The sequence below is a fragment of the Lycium ferocissimum genome, chromosome 9 (assembly GCF_029784015.1).
Source record: "Lycium ferocissimum isolate CSIRO_LF1 chromosome 9, AGI_CSIRO_Lferr_CH_V1, whole genome shotgun sequence".
Classification (NCBI taxonomy): Eukaryota; Viridiplantae; Streptophyta; class Magnoliopsida; order Solanales; family Solanaceae; genus Lycium; species Lycium ferocissimum.
In genome coordinates this window covers 34,555,084-34,574,484 of record NC_081350.1, presented here as the reverse complement: position 1 = coordinate 34,574,484, position 19,401 = coordinate 34,555,084, and the positions used below count along the sequence as shown (strand labels likewise).

At 33.5% G+C, this 19,401-nt stretch overlaps 2 protein-coding genes across 2 annotated transcripts; one reads left to right on the top strand and one right to left on the bottom strand.

The window, feature by feature from the left end:
* The first annotated feature begins 3,337 nt into the window (after positions 1-3,337).
* On the top strand, positions 3,338-7,883 carry LOC132030411 (legumain). The gene is made up of 9 exons (XM_059420034.1): positions 3,338-3,658; positions 4,473-4,637; positions 5,486-5,642; positions 5,781-5,866; positions 5,977-6,176; positions 6,322-6,370; positions 6,456-6,662; positions 7,161-7,367; positions 7,466-7,883. The coding sequence occupies exons 1-9, from the start codon at positions 3,428-3,430 to the stop codon at positions 7,646-7,648; spliced, it is 1,485 nt and encodes a 494-aa protein (XP_059276017.1). The 5' UTR covers positions 3,338-3,427; the 3' UTR covers positions 7,649-7,883.
* Positions 7,884-10,925: 3,042 nt separating this feature from the next.
* On the bottom strand, positions 10,926-11,945 carry LOC132069446 (auxin-responsive protein SAUR36-like). The gene has a single exon (XM_059462789.1). It carries the CDS (start codon positions 11,632-11,634, stop codon positions 11,146-11,148), a length of 489 nt encoding a protein of 162 aa, XP_059318772.1. The 5' UTR covers positions 11,635-11,945; the 3' UTR covers positions 10,926-11,145.
* Positions 11,946-19,401: the final 7,456 nt, after the last annotated feature.

Here is a 19,401-nt window from a genome sequence, read left to right as displayed (position 1 = left end):
TTTTAAGGTGGTCGAAATTGAAACAAAAAATTGCGCGGATTGTCCTTCATTTGGGATGGTCTTTAACTTTTGTCCTTCAAATTGGTGGGTCTTTAAATTTTGCCCTTCGCCTGACACCCTCAGGTTTTGGGTTTGAACCCCAACTAAGTAAAAAAAAAAAATGGATTAATTTTCGCAAGGCAGATGTTTGGGTTTGCAAGGCAGATGTTTGGGTTTGACCAATTTTGGTGCAATAACATTCAGCAGAAGAGGAGAAATGCAGCCCAATATCAAAGTGAAAGAAAAATTGAAAAAAAAAAACTTTTCACTGTATGCGTGCACCTAGACTCGAACATAGGACCTAAGGGTTCTAAACGCGGACCTTGACCAATTTTGCTGCAATAACATTCGTCATTTCTTGGAATGAATATTTTTTTAGCTGCCTTTTTTAATAGAGTAAAATAGTAAAATAAATGACCTTTCAATATTTAATAGGAAATTCAATGCAAAATATAGGTTTGTTGCACTCTCATAATCAAATTGAAATGTAAATAATGATATTCATGTTTTGTGTGGGTTTTTTACGTTACAAATTTGTGTACACGACAATCGTTAGGATTTCTCGTCGATGTTTTACATTACCGATCGATAATTGTGAGCTTATTTGTAACAAGGTTATAACTCATTAGTTCATAGTTGCTTCAACACCAAAAGTGACTTGATGCATTATGTTAAGAGATAATGAGTTGCCACTGCATTCAAAGTATTAGATATGTTAACGTGCTATCTTCAAACAAACAAGTATGTGATATGACATTTCGTTCAAAGGCTTAGTGTTTTCTCAATCAAATAGCAATACTAAGTGAATTTTGGTGTTCAAAAGGATTAAAGTAATATCGATACTTGATTTTCGAGTTCGGGTGATCATATAAGAAACAAAAATGAAAAAAAAAAGTTTTAGACTATCAAACGCGCGCACCTGCATCTGAACCTCGGATCAAAGGGTTCTAAACGCGGACCTTGACCAATTTCGCTGCAATAGCAGTCGACATTTTTTGGAACGGAAAATTACTATCTGCAATTTTTAATAGAGCAAAATGGTTAAAATAAATGACTTTTCAATATTTAATTGGAAATTCAATGCAATGCAAAATATTGGTTTGTTGCATTTTCATAATCAAATTAGAAGCATTTCATAATAAGGTCATACCTAATTTTAGTTCATAGTTATTTCAACACTAATAGTGACCTGATTCTTTATGTTATTAATAAATAATGATTTGACACTGCATTCACAAGAAATAGCAATATTGAGCTCAACAAAAAACAATACAAAATTAAACAACATGAACAAAAATAAAAATAAAAATTAAACGACAAAAATTAATCACTCACTCAAATTATTCCATTCTTCAATATATAACGTCCAACGGGAACCAAATACCATATATATATATATATATATATATATATATATATATATATATATATATATATATATATATATATATATATAAATTTATGGGAAAAATAAAAACACTTTTTAGATACCAAAACAAAAAAGAAAAAGAAGAAAAAAATACACTCTAGCTAAATACGTACGTATATAGCCAATAAATAACACTTTATTTACAAAAAAAAAAAAAAAAAAATTCGGATGCCAAAACAAAAAGAAAAAAAGAAAAAGAAAAAAGGAGTAAAAAATACACAATAAGTAAACAAAAAGAAAAAAGAAGAAAAAAAGGAAATACACCTTGGACCGATGCATACACAATAAGTGAACAAAAAAAAAACTTTATTTACAAGAAAAATAATAATAAAAAAAACTCTTTCACTCTGACTTAAAGCCAAACAAAAAGAAAAAAAGAAAAGAAAAGACAAACTGTACCCAAAAGCCCCAATTTTTAATGGTCAAAAACTCCACGAATTTACAAATTAGTGAATTTACAATTAAAATGAGTGGCACAATTTAATTGAGTTGCACATTTAAATGACAATACAATTTAAACAAAAAGAAAAATAAGAAAAAAAGTATCTAAGTGGAATAGGAATGGCCCACACGAAGTGTCTAAATGGAACAAGGACCACCTTAGGAAGGTCTTCAAAAAAAAAGTGCGAGTGTTTGTCGATGGGTTTAAAAAGTTAAATACACCTTTAGGCCTACCTTATGTATACACAACACAACTAATGTAAAAATAATAATAAAAAAAAGATACATTAAAAAAATGGAAAAGAGCATGGGAAACATAGCCATGATTAGCCTATATGAGAGAGAGTCTCATTTTATCAGGAGGGCAGTGATGTAAAAGCACATCACAATAAAATATTAAAAAGTAAAGATTCCCCAAGATTTTCTATGAAATGACTAATATACCCCATTTTTGATAGTTTTGCCCAAAAATGATTTTGCCAAATAGATTTTTCCATTTCCATTAGGGGACAATTAATCAAATTTGAATAAATACATCTGCAGATACCCAAATTAAATCCGTATATCATTTAAAGGCTGACAACAAATCTAGTAATATGATGTTTTCCTTCCTATAGATTGGGTAGGCCTAAAGTACTTTAAGGAGTACTACATTTAATATCGATATCTCCTGTTCCGTGTAATCTGTGATCCGAACTTCAATAAATATTACTCCAAATATCCTATTTTATGTTGCACATTCAGCTTTAAACACTAAACTTGATGAGAGCATGACAAAAAAAGGTACTTTGCCCAACTCTAACTTCAAAATTCATGAGGTGAGAATTCCTAAAAATTATAAGTTGGTCTATTCTATCTTGTAGAATGTAGGACTCCAATACCATTCACACGCTCAGAGGTGAAACATCTACAATGTAAATAATATAATATCGAAGTTAACATGAGATAAACTAAAAATTGAGATCACTTGACTATAAATATCATAATAAAAAGATGAACTTTGGAATCATGAGATAAAGAATCGCTCAAAACCGTATAAAAATTAAGAGAAATGTTGTATAAAAAGTGAAAATCATCAGTATTATACGATATCACTTTTTTCAGATATTTATAGTCTGTCAAAAGAATATTTCTTTGTTAATCTCCAAGCCCAATCAAACAAAATGGGACGGGCGAGTAGTACTTTAATTAGGAGTTAAGGGAAAAATCATAATTATGAATGAAGATTAGTGCTCTGAATGAGTCTGAATGTATATCAAGCAGCATTTTCCACACTTAACTCAAGAGTCGTACAACGACAACATAAACCACCACCTGGTACAAAGACACAGCCTTTGGACCCACAACTCTTCATAGGTGTCACTCTCTGGTTCTGCATGTCTACACACACCGCCACATACATAATACTCCTCAAATGACCCAAACCACTTCACAAATTTCACTCTAAATTATCAGCTCCTCTGTTTGTTCACTTTCATTTCAATCCGCCCTCTTCGAAATTTGAGTTTTTATTTTTTCATGGGGTCCTTTAATTTTGCAGTATGCATGATCTTGATGATGTTGGTTATGGTGGGGGCTATTCCTTTTGAACCCAAAATTGGCAGAAGGATAGGTAGGGCCCACCGGTGGTGGGACCCATTAATACGATCGCCGGTAGATCGTGATGATGATGAGGTGCAAGAGCACGGTGGCGTGCGGTGGGCGGTTCTCGTGGCTGGTTCGAATGGATATGGAAATTATCGTCATCAGGTATTAAAAGGATGAATATGAACACCCTTCATGCAGATTCTACTGTGGAGCTAAAAAAAATAAAACTAAAAATGAAAAATTGTTTCAATCCCTCTCAATTGGAATTCTAGAAAATATTACTATTTCTTGAAACCTGAAAGTCTGTGGCAATTTTCGCTTTCCCATATTTGAATTAAGTGTACTTCCACCATTTTGTCTGATGAGAATGGCTCATTATCTAGAGATATGTATTAGTCTAGTCTGGTTCTAATTTGGATGTTAATCAAATTAATATTGTTTGGCCAAGCTTCTGGAAAGGCAAAAGTGCTAAACTTTCTAGAGAAAATGTTATTTTAGAGAGTTGAGGTTCTTCAAGTTTTGAGGAAAAATGAGTAGTAGCCGAGCTGAAAAAGGTAGCTTCTCTCTGGAAGCACTTTTTAAATGTTTGGTCAAGCACAATTGTGCTGCTCTTTTAGCGTTGGTAAACGTGTTTTTCAAATTGATTAGCCAAGACTCAAATTGCTACTCTTTTAATAGTCCTTCGAACAATACTTATCTTGGCTACAAGCTAAAAGTCCCCCTCAAATTAGGAGGGGACGGTACTTAATTACTGATTGTTGAACCTGTAACTATCGTACTTGCAGAAACGATATCTTGTGAATTAATTATAATAGTAGCTAACTCTACTTGTTCATGCAAATAGGGAATTGCTTGATGTTTCCTTTGATAGAGATGCAACTGTCATTACTAATCAAGTATTTGAAGTTAGCTAATTGTTTTTTGGTTTTAGTCTGCTAATTGGTTTTGAAGCTAAAGCTATTTGGGGTAAATGCAGGCAGATGTATGTCATGCTTACCAAATCTTGAAAAGAGGGGGATTGAAAGACGAGAACATAATAGTATTCATGTATGATGACATTGCCAAGAGTGAGTTGAATCCAAGACCTGGAATCATTATCAATCATCCGAATGGTACTGATGTCTATGCCGGTGTGCCTAAGGTAATAACCAGATGTTATATCTTATTGTTATATTGTGTATAATGAAGTCATGTTTATTGAAGAAGATAGAGACACTTTCATAAAAAGGAACTAAAATGAAAAGGAAAACAAAGAAGGTAGTGAGGTTCCAGGTTTAAGTACACAACTAATAAGAAAGGAAAGAGGAAGTTCTTGCATAGCCCTAACATAATATTTCCTCTTGTCCTTTCATGCATAGTGCACATGTACTTTTAACCAAGGTCCAAAATGCGATTTGACAGCTTCCCAAGTGGATCTTCCGTCATGGTTACATACTTACGTTCTTAACATATTGCCATTTCTCTGTTGAAAAATGTGGTGCCTCAAGTTCCCTTTGAGGTTTCTTTAACAAAACATCGAACCTTAAAGAAGCAAAGCTCTACTAGGAGAGGCAAATGTTGGCAATTGCTAAGGCAATTATGATAACCCAGACTTGAAATGCGAGCCACAGGGAAGCTAGTACTGTCTCTAATATGAAAAACAAATATGACTTCACAAAAAGATTCTTTAATCGGTACAGGTCTAGGTACAAGTCTAGCAGACAAAGTGAAAATTTTAGACTATTGCCAACTCGAATTGGTTGGATGTGCTTCGTCCATGATTTTAGTTTTTTGAGCGAAGGCTGATTCAACCATGAACTCTATCTTGGTGAGAGGAGCAGATTAAAATGTGGAAACACAAAATAGGTGGAGAACTCCGAGAGAAAAATGTGAAGCTTGGTTCTTTACTTTTGCAGTATTCATATTGTGGAGTTGATTAATTTTAGAGGGTATATTTCTCCCTTGTTTTTGCAAGCAGTAATCTCACATTTGATAAGATGATTATGGTAGGACTACACTGGTGAGCACGTCACTGCTGCGAATTTGTATGCCGTGCTTCTGGGTGATAAGAGTGCGGTGAAAGGTGGAAGTGGAAAGGTTGTAGATAGTAAACCGAACGACAGAATATTTTTATATTACTCTGATCATGGTGGTCCAGGGGTGCTCGGTGAGTCTATATCTAGCTTGTATCTTTTTTTCATACAATTTCATGAAGAAATTTTATTTTGAAGCACAATTACTAACAGTCAATTGGAAGATATATTTCTGTTCATGAGTATGCCTCAAAGTTTTATTTTTGTTCCAGGGATGCCAAATATGCCTTTCCTTTATGCCAAAGATTTTATCGAGGTCTTGAAAAAGAAACATGCATCTGGGACCTACAAAGAGATGGTAAAAAGTGCAAAGCTCTGATTTAATTTTTATGTTTTATATAATCCATTTGAGGTAGTTCCATTTCCGACCAGAAATATTTAGTATTCCATTTGTTGTGCTTTATGTAGGTCCTCTACATCGAAGCTTGTGAGAGCGGTAGTGTCTTTGAGGGGTTAATGCCTGAAAACTTGAACATTTATGTGACAACAGCATCAAACGCGGAAGAAAGTAGTTGGGGGACGTATTGCCCGGGAATGGATCCTCCACCTCCATCAGAATATATCACATGTTTGGGAGACTTATATAGTGTTGCATGGATGGAGGATAGGTAATGCAAAGTAAAGGTTGCTTAATTGATTAGTAGTAAGATTCGGGAAATTGTTGTTGTAAATCTAATCTGTCGACGTGATATAAACAAATACATAAAGCTATTTATTTAATGATAATCACTCACTGTTTAACTTTGTTTCCAGTGAGTCTCATAACCTGAAGAAGGAAACAATAAAGCAGCAATATGAGAAGGTGACAAACCAAAATACGTTATTTGGAGCGTCTAATATATCCTTGCATGTCATCATCATCATTGAATGTTATGTTGTCGTTGTAGGTGAGGGAAAGAACTTCCAACTTCAACAACTATAACGCTGGATCTCACGTTATGGAATATGGAAGCAAAGAAATTAAGCCACAGAGAGTTTATTTGTACCAAGGATTTGATCCTGCCACTGCGAATCTTCCTGCAAACAAGATTGATTTTGCACGCTTGGAAGTGGTCAACCAGAGGGATGCTGATCTTCTCTTCCTATGGGAAAGAGTAAGTTTGAGCTCTGAGTTCATAACATAATTAATTTTTTCTTTCTATATCCTTTATAATAATTAAGTAATTTCATTACGCATATCAGTAGGAGAGGGACAAAAATTGATTGAAGTAGAAATAGTTAGTTGGTCATATAGAGTTGGATGGACTGGTACAAGTTTGTCCTGTGACTACAATGCATTTAGCTTGTGTTCTATCCGATGACAGTTAACGAAGTGAAAGCATTCGTTTGTATAGTTGGCTCATAAATTCCCTGGTCTTTTTATGTAAAGCCAGATTACAAGATTTAGCCTATTCCTTTTTTCTTTAAATTGAACTAGAGCTTAAATTGGAATTTTGAATGCTAGGAATTCACCTGTGAAAGATAGCTCAAATTTAAAAGCACCACCCAAAATTAGAACACTGCAAGCAGCATTTTTATAGTGATGCTTTGTGGGATATCCGTTTCATTTTGCTTTAGCTCGGGTTTGAGACGTGTCTTCTTGATCTGTACAGTATAAGATGCTAGAAGACAATTCATTCGAGAAGGCCAAGCTTCGAAAAGAGATTACCGAGACGATGCTGCATAGGCAACATCTTGATGGGAGCATAGAAGCAATCGGAGTGTTTCTTTTCGGACCAACAAAGGGCTCTTCTGTTCTCAACTCTGTCCGGGAGCCTGGTCTACCTCTTGTCGATGATTGGGAATGCCTAAAATCAACGGTAATCCAAAAATCTGCTCTTACATGCAACTAACGGTTGTCATATTTTATAACTTGAACTCCTAATATACCAGCTTGATACTGGTTTTTCTTCGCCAGGTTCGTCTTTTCGAGGTACATTGTGGTTCATTGACACAATATGGCATGAAACACATGAGATCATTTGCGAACATTTGCAACAATGGTGTCTCAATAGATGCTATGGAGGAAGCTTTTATGGCTGCTTGCAATGGGCATAGGATTGAGGAGTATAGCGCTGTGAATCAGGGCTTTAGTGCTTGATGGCTCGGGTTGTCTTCTGTTTTTGTTTTAGCATACTACTGAACAAGAGTTGCTTAGCTACAGTATCAGTAAGAAATATGCTTGTATGATAATATTAGAAGGTTCAATGCCTACTTTTAGTCCCTATAGTCTCTTCCTTTAAGAGTTTTAAATGTGCCTCAACTCTTGTAAGTACGATAGTCTTTGATGCCAGCTAGTCATATAATAATGTTCTGATCGTGTATGTTGAATTGTCGATTCCTTTGGTTCAAATCAAATTTAACCAGTGTGAAAGGAAATTTGAAGGATTCTTTTAGCGACTTAAAACAATGAAGAGTCAAATTAATGAAATTCGACGATCACATAATTTTTCTTTGTTGATCCAAATTCCTTCAACTTTGTTCTAAAACTGATTTATCCTTGGATCATCAGATAACTTCCGTGTTTTATAGTACTAAATGTTACTCCTATTTATTGTGATCAATTGCGTTTGGTTTTATAAATCTTTCTTTATCCATTGAAACTCCATTATATGTAAATCATAATACCAAATAATAATAAACGTGCAAATCAGTTAAACATATATAATAATAATATTGAAAACATATATAAATATAAATATAATAATATTGAAAATTTTCTGACAAGGCTAAAATCTATTCCCTAGTGGATATCACTTCTTTCCTTCTTGTGACCTATTTTGCATTTAACCAAGAAAATGTAGGTCTATCCGCACGACTTCCTTCTATGTAATATTAGATCTATCTCTGCTTATTTTAGCACTTTCAATCATTATAGTTTCACATATACGAATTGGTGCATTCATAAGTCGACACAAAACATTATAGTTTCACATGTACGAATTGGTGCATTCATAAGTCGACACAAAACATGACGCACTTTCAATCATTATAATTTCACACGTATGAATTGGTGCATTCATAAGTCGACATAAAACATGACCAAATGATCTCAAGCGACATTCTCTTATTTTATCCTAAATGTGTTAATGCCGTCATAATTTAGTCTCTGTCTCTCAACTCAACGTTGTCTTTTTTTTTTTAAAATTGTTTTTATTACATAGGGGTAAGGGAAGGGGAAATGGTGAGGGGATTACAATGTGGGGATTCGAACCATCACCAATAAGGTGAAAGTTTAGATAGCCAACCAACTGAGCTACTAGATCCCTACCAACTCAACGTTGTCAATGATTAACTATGTGAAAAAATGAAGACCAAAACTATCATTTAAGTCTCTGTTAAAAGAAATTGTCATGAGTGTGGTACAGTGAAAATAAATGATCCAACGTGGGTGTGCTAGACTCACCAATATACCTGTGGTTGATTCTCGTATTATATAACAAGGAGAACACACATTAGTTTGGTAGCCTCCAAGATTAAAGTCAACATCAAATGTGCGAATTAATTTCGATAATTTTAAACTTTAAAATGGCGTCGCATCAATTAACTAAAGATTCGAAAGCCTTAAATTAGTAATGAAAACAACTTAAGAATATCTGATTCGTCGGGATATGGTCTGATATTCATCATTCGTAGGAAGAATCTTTCTCCATTAATATCATGCTTTAGAAGTGGACTTCCACAATTCCTTCCCTACGCACATCTGACATTCTCCTATGTAAGAAGCCATAATGAGCAGCTTCAGCTGCCTGTCTCATGGTCCCAATTTTGACATTTTATGTACTGACGTAGGCTCTTTTCATTTGTAAGGTGAGGTTATTGAGAGAGTTGCAACTTGCAAGGGACTCACTTTACGATTGCTTATTGGGTACTCAAGTAATTATTAAATTATTTACTTTTGATTTAATATTTTTTAAAAATCTTTGTTCAGCATTGAAAAAAATATTTTTTAATGAATGTAACTTACATTATTAAAGATATTTTTTAACAAATGGAAGGAACTATATTGAATTTATTTTAGCATCTGATAAGTGAATTAAAAAAACTTATTAAAAAGTTCTAATGATTTGACATAGTTAAAATTTATCAAATTCATGAAACTAATAGTATTTAAATTGTTAATAAATTTAGACTCATCCTAAAACTCAATACGGCATCAACTTATAGATAAATAGTTAAAGTAACAAAGTAGATTCAAGATGTGAAGGTATATATTGACCATAATTTTAAAGGGTAAGTAATAGATTGATGTATAACTTTAGAGCTAGGTATTAAGACAATATTTGCTTTGAAATTGAAAAAAAGAAAAGAAAAGAAGCATTTATTAAAATTTAGGTTACCTTTGTGTAAATCACATTATCAACACCATTAGTAGAACAAATGATTGTGCACTACATTGAACAATTTTCAAACAGAGATTAAAGTTTAAGAATTTCAAAATAACATCTCTTGATTAATACATGTAATATGACATACTTTTCCATATGCAGCAGTACTTTTCAATTATTCTCTTCATGCAGTTTTTGCGATATGAAAACTAAAACACATTTTTCAGATCAAGTTCTTGAAAAATTCAATTCACCAATAGTGAAGTAGTACTGTAAAAAAGGGGCGAAAAGATGCGTGTCCTTCCCGATCCCCTCATATAAGGGAAGGGCCCATTGATTTGTTTAGCACATACCTGCTTTCGAACAGTGCCTCGTACAAGTGGAAAAAGAGTTGCTAAATTTATATTTTTCATTATTATATATGTGACGATAGGTTGAACAGAGATATGCCTCTGTAGCCCTCTCTAATGAAGATGATGCCTACGTACTATTGAGTCAACCTGAGCAAGCTAAGTATAACAGAAGAACAAAAGTGTTAAAGAGACCTCCTGCCCCAATTCTAAACATTCTAAAATCCTTCATCAGGTGTTCTTTAACCAATTTCTAAACGTTGGAGTAGATCGATCCTACAAAGGGTTCTTTTAACCAAAAAAGTGCCTATGAGTCATTGGCTCATTCTTTAACGGGTATTTTCGGATGGAGACTAAAATGAAACTCCCACTCACGACCCCATTTAACAACCTACACAAATTTAAACAGAGAAGGTGAAAATGTAATACATTTTTTACTCAATTATCTTTGTGGAGACAGTCTTGATCGGATAATCGGGTCTTCTGAGACAGCTAACATTGTGCTTAGCAACGGACAAATCCATCTTTACTGAATCCATCACTGAAATAAACTACAGTTATGAATTTTAATTCGTAAATAAAAGTACTAGTATGTTGTAGCTTATTCACCTCTGTTTCAAAATCTGTGATATTTCAGACAACAAAAAGGAAAGATTAAAACAAAACAGAGAAGAGATACAACTATACAAGGACACTTCAATATAAGAAACTGCATTTCATTTGAGAATTGAGCTAGAAGGTTAACAAAAATTTGTACACATAAATCCTTCAAACCGACAACATTTGACATCACTTCAAACTTCTTTTTTTCTCCAAATATAATTTTAAACTAACATAAACTAAACCTCTCCAATTTTCAATGGAGGGTTGTGCCATTGCACGTAACAATTTTTCAACAATAACCCAGCCACAACTCATCATCAGTAATTCTGCCTCCAGCGCAGCTCTCCACCACCACCCGTGGCGGCGATTCTTGATTTAACGTTCTCAAATTCGGATACCCGACACGGTATTTGGATCCGACCCGGATAATTATACCCATACACCATCTCTGCTTCCCTCAACAATTCAGCAAACAATGGGTGATTAAAGAACATCACAGGCACCACAAATCTACACGTGTCATCTTTCTTTTCACCCACGTATACAGCCAAGTGCCCCTTTGGTACACTCACTTGCTTCGTCTCTACCGGTTCTTGCCCGACCCGGATGTAACCCGAGTTGGGTTTACATAGACCTTTTGCTCCATGCTTTATCATACGTCCAAATTTGAATAACTTTGAAATGGCTTTGGTTGCACAACTTAGCCTCTTGTTTCCAATTCTTCCTTTTGTTCTTCGGTGAAGAAAACAACTGAAAATTCTCACTAGTCTCCTTCCAATTTTAAAACCTCTACTTTTCTTCATCATAGCTTAATTAAACTCGCCAAAAAAAAAACTGATTCTTGAAATAAAAAGAAGTAAGCCTAACAGAGCACTAGAAGAACTGGTAGGTGCAACTGTTGAAGGAGATATATTATGAGTTAATGACAGAGCATTTCAATGTATCAATGTGTTGTGTCTATATATAGAGATTAGTGGGGGTATGGAAGAAAGAAATGGTCGGTACACACGATGAGAATTGTTGGAGTTTGAGATTTATTTATTTAATGTATGGAGAGAAATAAATAGTTGAAGAGAAAAAGGGACAAGGAAGAAGAGTGGTCAGCTGAATAATCGTTATGATGCTTCGTGGCTGTATGGAGTTTCAGGAGCCAGTAATTAAGGGCCCATTTGGATTGAGATCTTTTTTAGAAAAAGAAAAATCAAGCTTTTTTAGGTTATATATTATGTCAATATTTTCAAAATTTCAAGCTTTTCTTTCAAAATCTTGTTTGGTTATATGTCATGTCAATTTTTTTCCAAAATTCAAGCTATTTTTATTTCTTTCAAAAACTTGCTTGGTATATTACTATGTTAATTTTTCATCGCAAACTTGAAATAATTGGTCTGAGAAAAGAAAAATTCACAAATATTTAATATTTTTTCAAGTGAAACGCATATTCACATATGCAACCTTAACTTTCAATACTTTTTTTCAACTTAATTTCACATGCTATTTTCAAATACCACTTAGTTTATGTCAAAACGTATACTAAAAAGGAGGAATCTTTTAAAATTTCTTATAATATTATCATAGAACAAAATAAAAATTAACACGTAAGAGCACTTAATAATTCTAACCACCTTCCTGGAAGGGTATTAGAAGTTTACATAAATATTAATGGTTCTAGTATTAAGGTAATTTCTTAATTTTGTAAAGGGTAGATCTCCGTGGAAGTAGCAATTTTGTCCTTTTTTTTAATTAACTAAAATTATTTAGCCCACTTATTTTGAAATAGAGAATATTAGTGGGATTCGTTTATACATAATCTTCCGCAACGTAAGGGCATTGACGATATTTTCTATATTGGAACTGACAACTATCAATTATTTTTCAAACAAAGCTTTGACTTGACATGGCTTTGGCCGCACAAAGTTACCTTTAAAAGAAAAATAATCCAAGTAAAGGTTGCGCACTGAATGAAGAACATACTTTTTTTTTTCTTTTTCCCAAAAAAGTGGAGAAACTAAAATTTACTTTGTGAATAAAGAGAGATTCCGACGTGCTTTTCCAATTAAAAATAGAGATATTGATAGTATATCATACATATAGCAATAGTAGGAGCTTATATTTATTCGAATGGGGAGCGCATAAAATTAAATGTTCGAGTAATTTACAAGGTGTTGAAAAAAAAAATGTCATTTACAAAGTCGTCATTAAAATGATCAATCATTCCCAATAGATATCTCAATTATAATTATCCAAGATATTATATTTGATCAATGATGAATCAATAAGGTCTTTATATGAATCTTTTACACTCTCGTCCCAGTACAATTGTAAGAAGAAAGAAGGCCAACGCATTAAATTTCAGCGGCAATTTTAACAAAAAGATCATTTACATTTTAAAGGTAATTTACTTGTGTGAAAATCTACCTATTGCAAATTACAATCTTTACCGTACAAAGTATTTCAAAATGTTATACTATTTGAAAACAAATTGATTGACTTTTCAAATAATAGAGCTAGTTTTTTTTTTTCCCCCTATGAAGAGATCATTATTCCATATATTCATAAGAAGCTTGAGAATTGTGAACGAATTAATACATTTTTCAAGTGACAAAACCTTGTTCAATAATAGCACTAAGGGGCAGATACAGAGGAGAAGAATGTATGCATTTGATCAAAATTTTGGCCAACCAAAATAGTTATATATAAATTACAAAAATTGAGCATCTACATTATAAGAAAAGGGCATAAAAATGTACCAAAAAACTTATTTGGTTGGTAATACACATGGAATGCTGGAGTCTGAACCATAAAAGATTTGAATCTCCCATTCAAGATTGATCGTAGATGGGGGACTTACAAATGGTCACCACGTGGCCACCAATCTACAAGAACATTAAGATAATATGTTTATCTCATTTTAGCAAATTTGAATTATAGTCCCCCACTTTTTTTTTTCCGCCCAAAAACAATCTAAAGACACTTTTAGCCTGACGTGCCATGATATTATCCGTTTTGAGTTAAGCATGTACGATTTTTATCAAAAAACTCACACCATTAAGAATATCCAACACTTTATAAGTAGTTTTTTTTCCCCCAAAACATTAATGCTGATTCCAATTTTATATTGTCCGATTTAAGCCAAACTGGCACGGTCTTTCTTCAAAAGGCCTCATAATATTACGATTATCCAACACTTTATAAGTAATTTTCTTTCTCTTTTTCTTTCGATGTGGGACTTTGTTCATCCACGCTTATATTTTTCCTTTTTTGAATAAAAGAATGAAATAAACTTTACCTCCCATCAAAGTTGTGAACTTTAAAATACAAAAATAAATAAATTGTGACGTTTTGGTGAGGGATGAGGTCAAAATGAAACAAACCTTTTGGACACCAATGTAACCGAACGAAATAAAAGTGTATAGAATTTAAAAGAGGCAATAGAGATTGGGAGTTACTGAACTGATGATGAAATAATGACCAATGAAAGTACATATAACTAACTACCTTAGAAAAAACAGCTAAGGGAAAAGAAACGTGAGACTTTTCAAATCCAACTAATAATTGCAGAAAAAGGCAAAGAAGGACAACTAAAAGAGACAATTAAAGGTATGTTATGAAATTATGGATGTCCATTCCTTTTTCTTCCACCATGTTAAGGGTTCTTCCTTTTTCTTCCACCATGTTAATGGCTCTCCCATTATCTTCCACCATGTTAATGGCTCTCCCATTATCTTCCACCATTTCATATATTAAATGCATATGTATCACTATAAATAGAGGCGATAAGTTTTCATATGGAATGCACTTGTAATACATCTTGAAGAACAATAAAATCTCTCTTTGTCACTCTATTTATGGTTTTCATCCTTTAATATTGTTCTTTTAGCTTCATTTTATAACACGTTATCAGCACGAGACTCTGCCATCTCGAGCAAATACTTTAAAAGCCTCGAAGATGCAAGAAGAAATTCAAAGCCACGATTTGATTATTCATGATGAATCAGTTGAAGTAGAAGTAATCCTCCGTTCTTCTATTTGGATTATAAAGCTACGGAGAAAGCAGCCCATATATTGGTCACTACTGTCAGGTAATATCTTTCATTAGAAATCATGGTGCTTTACTTGATATGCTAAAGATTAACATATTCTGGTAAGAGCTAATCGATGAAACTTGTTTTAAGTGTTTGAATGATATAATCAATATTTATTTTTATATTCCATTCCACACTTACAAGTTTTCAAAGACGTGAAATTTGCTTCCCAAAAGCAATAACGCAAAGGGATAATAAAGTGAACAACAAGAACAAATTCACTTAAATTCCAGCAGAATTTGTGATATAACCATCGAATGTGGTAATTATATTTACTTATGTCTATAAACACCAGAAGTGATAATATTTTCACAGGCTTATTGCACTTTACGAGTGAAGATGTGTTAGAGAAAAAATTCTCCACATTAATGTATGCCTCGATTTGCTCCCGAAGTAGCAATATCTTAAAAGAAATTTTAAGCTATCACAATTTGATATGCTTAAGGCCTGCACGTTCAGATGATTGTGTTTCATTTCTGAAGAATGAGAACTTTTGATATAAGCTATAAATATAGACCCATTCCCTGAATTGAATGTGATAATATGTAGTAAAGCCTATAAATATAAATGTGCATTTAATTGTGAAAATAATACGAATCATCTCCAGAAGAAGTAGAATGATTGAGAAGAAATATTCTGAATATTATATGTTTTACTCAGTAGTAAATCGAAATTTGCTCCGAAGTAGCAAAACTTCGGACCCTACTCCTGAAGTAGTAGAACTTTGAACTCAACTCCCGAAGTAGTATATCTTTGAAATCTACTCCCGAAGTAGTAGAACTTTGAAATTTACTCCTGAAGTAGTAAGACTTTAAACTTTACTCCCGAAGTTATAAAATTCCAAAACTTTACTAAAGAATTAGCAAAATATCCGAGAAATTCTCTAAAGCAATGTCTTCTTGTGTTTGAGCCAAATAACGAGCTATTGATGAGCGTCGTATTTCAAGCACATTTAAATAACGAAGTGAATGAACAAATATCACAACTTATCTCCTGAAGAGATAAAATACAAGGAATATACATGTTATTTTTGTTGTATGAAATTAAGGCATTGCAATACGTACATGTCGTACGCAGAAACATCTTGAATTATTTTATTAAAGTATCATTTTAAAGCAAAAGGAAAGCGTGAGTAAAGTGCTTTCTACTATAACCACATTGATACATTATGATTAGTTATTATTGATTTCCTTGAAGGAAATAAACATTAATGTATCCCTTTCCTGAAGGATGTGATTACCATGTGGTTGCCGCTTTAATACAAAATATTCAGATGTTAATGACTAATCTCCTTGAAGGAGATATATGAAATACAGAAGTTTGGAGCTTAACGTTTACTTTTGTAATTACAGTTTAAAATTGTCTTTAAATTTCCATTTAATTATTTGTTTTCCTTCATGATATCGGTAGTGTCTAGCCAAATTTTCTTTTGTGATACCGGAAGTATCTAAAAAATATTTGGAGTGAAAACTAATGATCAAAGGCTCCTTAAGAGCTAATTATTTATTTGTAGTATCATGACACTAGCGTTGTCCAAATACCTACGATCATGATAAATAAATTGAAGTCTCTTGAAGATGTTATAATACCATTCATAGATCGTAATTGGTACGATCGGAACAACGTAGTAGACACCCAAGTTTACTAACAATAAAAATGGTTATCATATTGAGACTACAAATGATCGGAATATTAAATATTTTCAAGTTACTACGGGTAAGAAATACACATGTGAAATTTTACCCGAGCATGATGAGATCACATACCATAAACTAGAAGTTTATTGATATATAATTTCATGCAATAGTAAACCGTAAGTTTATTAAAAGAAATAGCACTCCATAGTAAACTTGAAGTTTACGGGTACATATAATTTTATCAGTTGACAAGACCATTTTGATCGTCCTGATTTAAATCTGATGTGCTAATTGAGTATTAAAAACATATTGAAGAACTAGAAGATTCTTCAAGAATTTGTTTGTGTTGCTTGTTCTCATGATAAGTTGATTACACCAGCTAATGTTGGGACTGAATCCCCAATTTCGAAAAATATAAAAGGTAACGGGCCCCTTCACCCGTAATGTGATGTCTTAAATAGATGCATCTATGAGACGGTCACATGTATGTTTATCTCAGTTTGACATTTACGAAGTTGCTCGCAAATGATTGAGTTGGAAGCACAATTTTCAGAATATGTAATCAAGACAATCATCTTGATAATGCTGGTTATATATCTAAGTTCGTTTGGCACTAGATGCCTCCCATAATACAGCTAAACCATTGCTTATGAGAACAGAGTTTCAGATGTTGGTCTGAGATATGATATATTGCATACAACAACACTTGTATGCTTTAGATCAATAAATTTTGATAAAATCTCCCCTCATATTTGGTTCGGGGGTCAGTGAACTAGATATTTACATCTTTTAGCATTTGATGTGCGGTACAACATTAATGGATATACCATGATGCGATGGGATTTTCCCAAAGAAAATGGGGACATATGTCACTAAAATAAGGGAGAGAATAAGCGCCTTAAGAAATATGTTGTGAATTATCATCGCATGATCCTGCATAATTCGTCAAATCACGGAAGCATTTGCCGACCTAACTATTTCATATTTCACGCAAAATGCTTCTAATGTCCCTGAAGGATAGAGTCTCTGACAATGCACGGAGCATGGTAGACCAATCGGTTCCAAATATAATAATCCTTGAAAAAGTGAGGAGCAAATGATCATAATAAGGAGGCAACGTGCTCTGGAAGAGCTATGACATAACACTTCATAAACCTTATGAGAGGAAAATCGGGTTGAGATCTAGATAATGCGAACCGATACAAAATGATATCTTGTCGACGATATCTTTGATACAATACTAATATTGTATAAGATTATGAGGATCTAAATTCTACGTCTATTAAAGCATGCTAACATAGAAATTATTATCAAGTGAAATGACGCATCTTGGTAAGCGTAAAGCTTATTGGACCATTGTCCAGACACTTAAGATGTCACATCATTTAAATAGAAATAGATGTTGTCATGACTTCTATATGAATCACTTGATAATGAAATCTATATGAAAATTCCCGAAGGATTTAAAATGCAAGCGTTTTATTAGCTCAAAGTCTCGAGAGATGTATTCAATCGGATTACAAAGATCGTTATATGGTTTAAAACAATCAGTGGCGTACGTGTATAATCGCTTAAGTGAGTACTTGATAAATGAAGGATATACAAATGATGCCATTTGTCCATGTGTTTTTATTAAGAAAACAAAATCGTGGTTCATTATACTTGTTATGTTGATGACATAAAATTGGAACTAAGACAAAAGGCGATTGAATATTTGAAGAGAGAGATGAAAGATCTCGAAAGACAAAACTGTCTTGGTCCGCAAATTGAACATTTCACAAAAGGGATCTTTATCCATCAATCTTATATAGAGAGAAAGTTTTAAAACGGTTTTACATGGACAATGCGCATCCTTTAAGTACTCAATGATTGTTTCACTTGAAGTGAGTAAAGATCCGTTCCGACCTCAAAAAAGAAGAAGAGCTGTTTGAAGTACCATATATTAGTGCAATTGGTGCACTTATGTATCTTGCTAACGCTACAAGACATAGCGTTCTCGTTATATATAGCTCTTCTCCTGCCACGAAGACATTGGAACGGAGTTAAGCATATATTGCGATATACGAAGGGAACTAGCGAATGGGTCCGTTTTATACTAACAAAGGTAGTACGGTATCTTGTTGGTTATGCATATAGTTATTTATCGATCCACATAAAGCTCGATCTCAAATAGGCTATCGTTTACGCGGAGGTAATGCTATATCATGGCGATCACAAAGCTCATTGTTGCTACTTCTTCGAATCATGCTCGAGATAATAGCTATTCGAAGCAAGTAAGAGAATGTGTGTGGTTGAGATCGGTGATACATTTCATCAGAAAGATGTGGCTTGAAATGTGATACAAAATTACCACGTATTATATGAAGATAATGCGCATGCATAGCTCAATTAAAAGGAGGATTTATAAAAGGAGATAGAACGAAGCACATTTCACCAAAGTCATGATCTCCGGAAGAAGGTGATATTGATGTGCAACAAATTCGTTCAAGCGACAATCCTATGATTTGTTCACCAAATCTTTGCCAACTTCAACTCTTCGAGAAGATGATATTTAAGATTGGAATGCGAAGACTCTATTATCCGAATCTTAGGCTTCGTCAGGGAGTGAAATACGCGTTGTACTTTTTTCCTTAATCAAATTTTGTCCCATTGGGTTTTCTTTGGTAAGGTTTTTAATGAGGCAACTCTCAAAGCGTATTACTAGATATGTGTACTCTTTTTCCTTCATTAAGGCTTTTTCCACGGGGTTTTCCTTAATAAGGTTTTTAACGATGCACATCATCTATGGACATCCGAGGGGAGTGTTATGAAATTATGGATGTCCATTCTTTTTTCCACCATGTTAATGGTTCTT

Excerpts from the sequence above, each read along its gene's own strand:
- LOC132030411 (XM_059420034.1), top strand. The coding sequence starts at position 3,428 with ATGGGGTCCTTTAATTTTGCAGTATGCATGATCTTGATGATGTTGGTT. Across the intron at positions 3,659-4,472 it reads ATGGAAATTATCGTCATCAG|GCAGATGTATGTCATGCTTA; the intron begins GTATTAAAAGGA and ends GGGTAAATGCAG. Across the intron at positions 6,663-7,160 it reads TTCTCTTCCTATGGGAAAGA|TATAAGATGCTAGAAGACAA; the intron begins GTAAGTTTGAGC and ends TGATCTGTACAG.
- LOC132069446 (XM_059462789.1), bottom strand. The coding sequence starts at position 11,634 with ATGATGAAGAAAAGTAGAGGTTTTAAAATTGGAAGGAGACTAGTGAGA.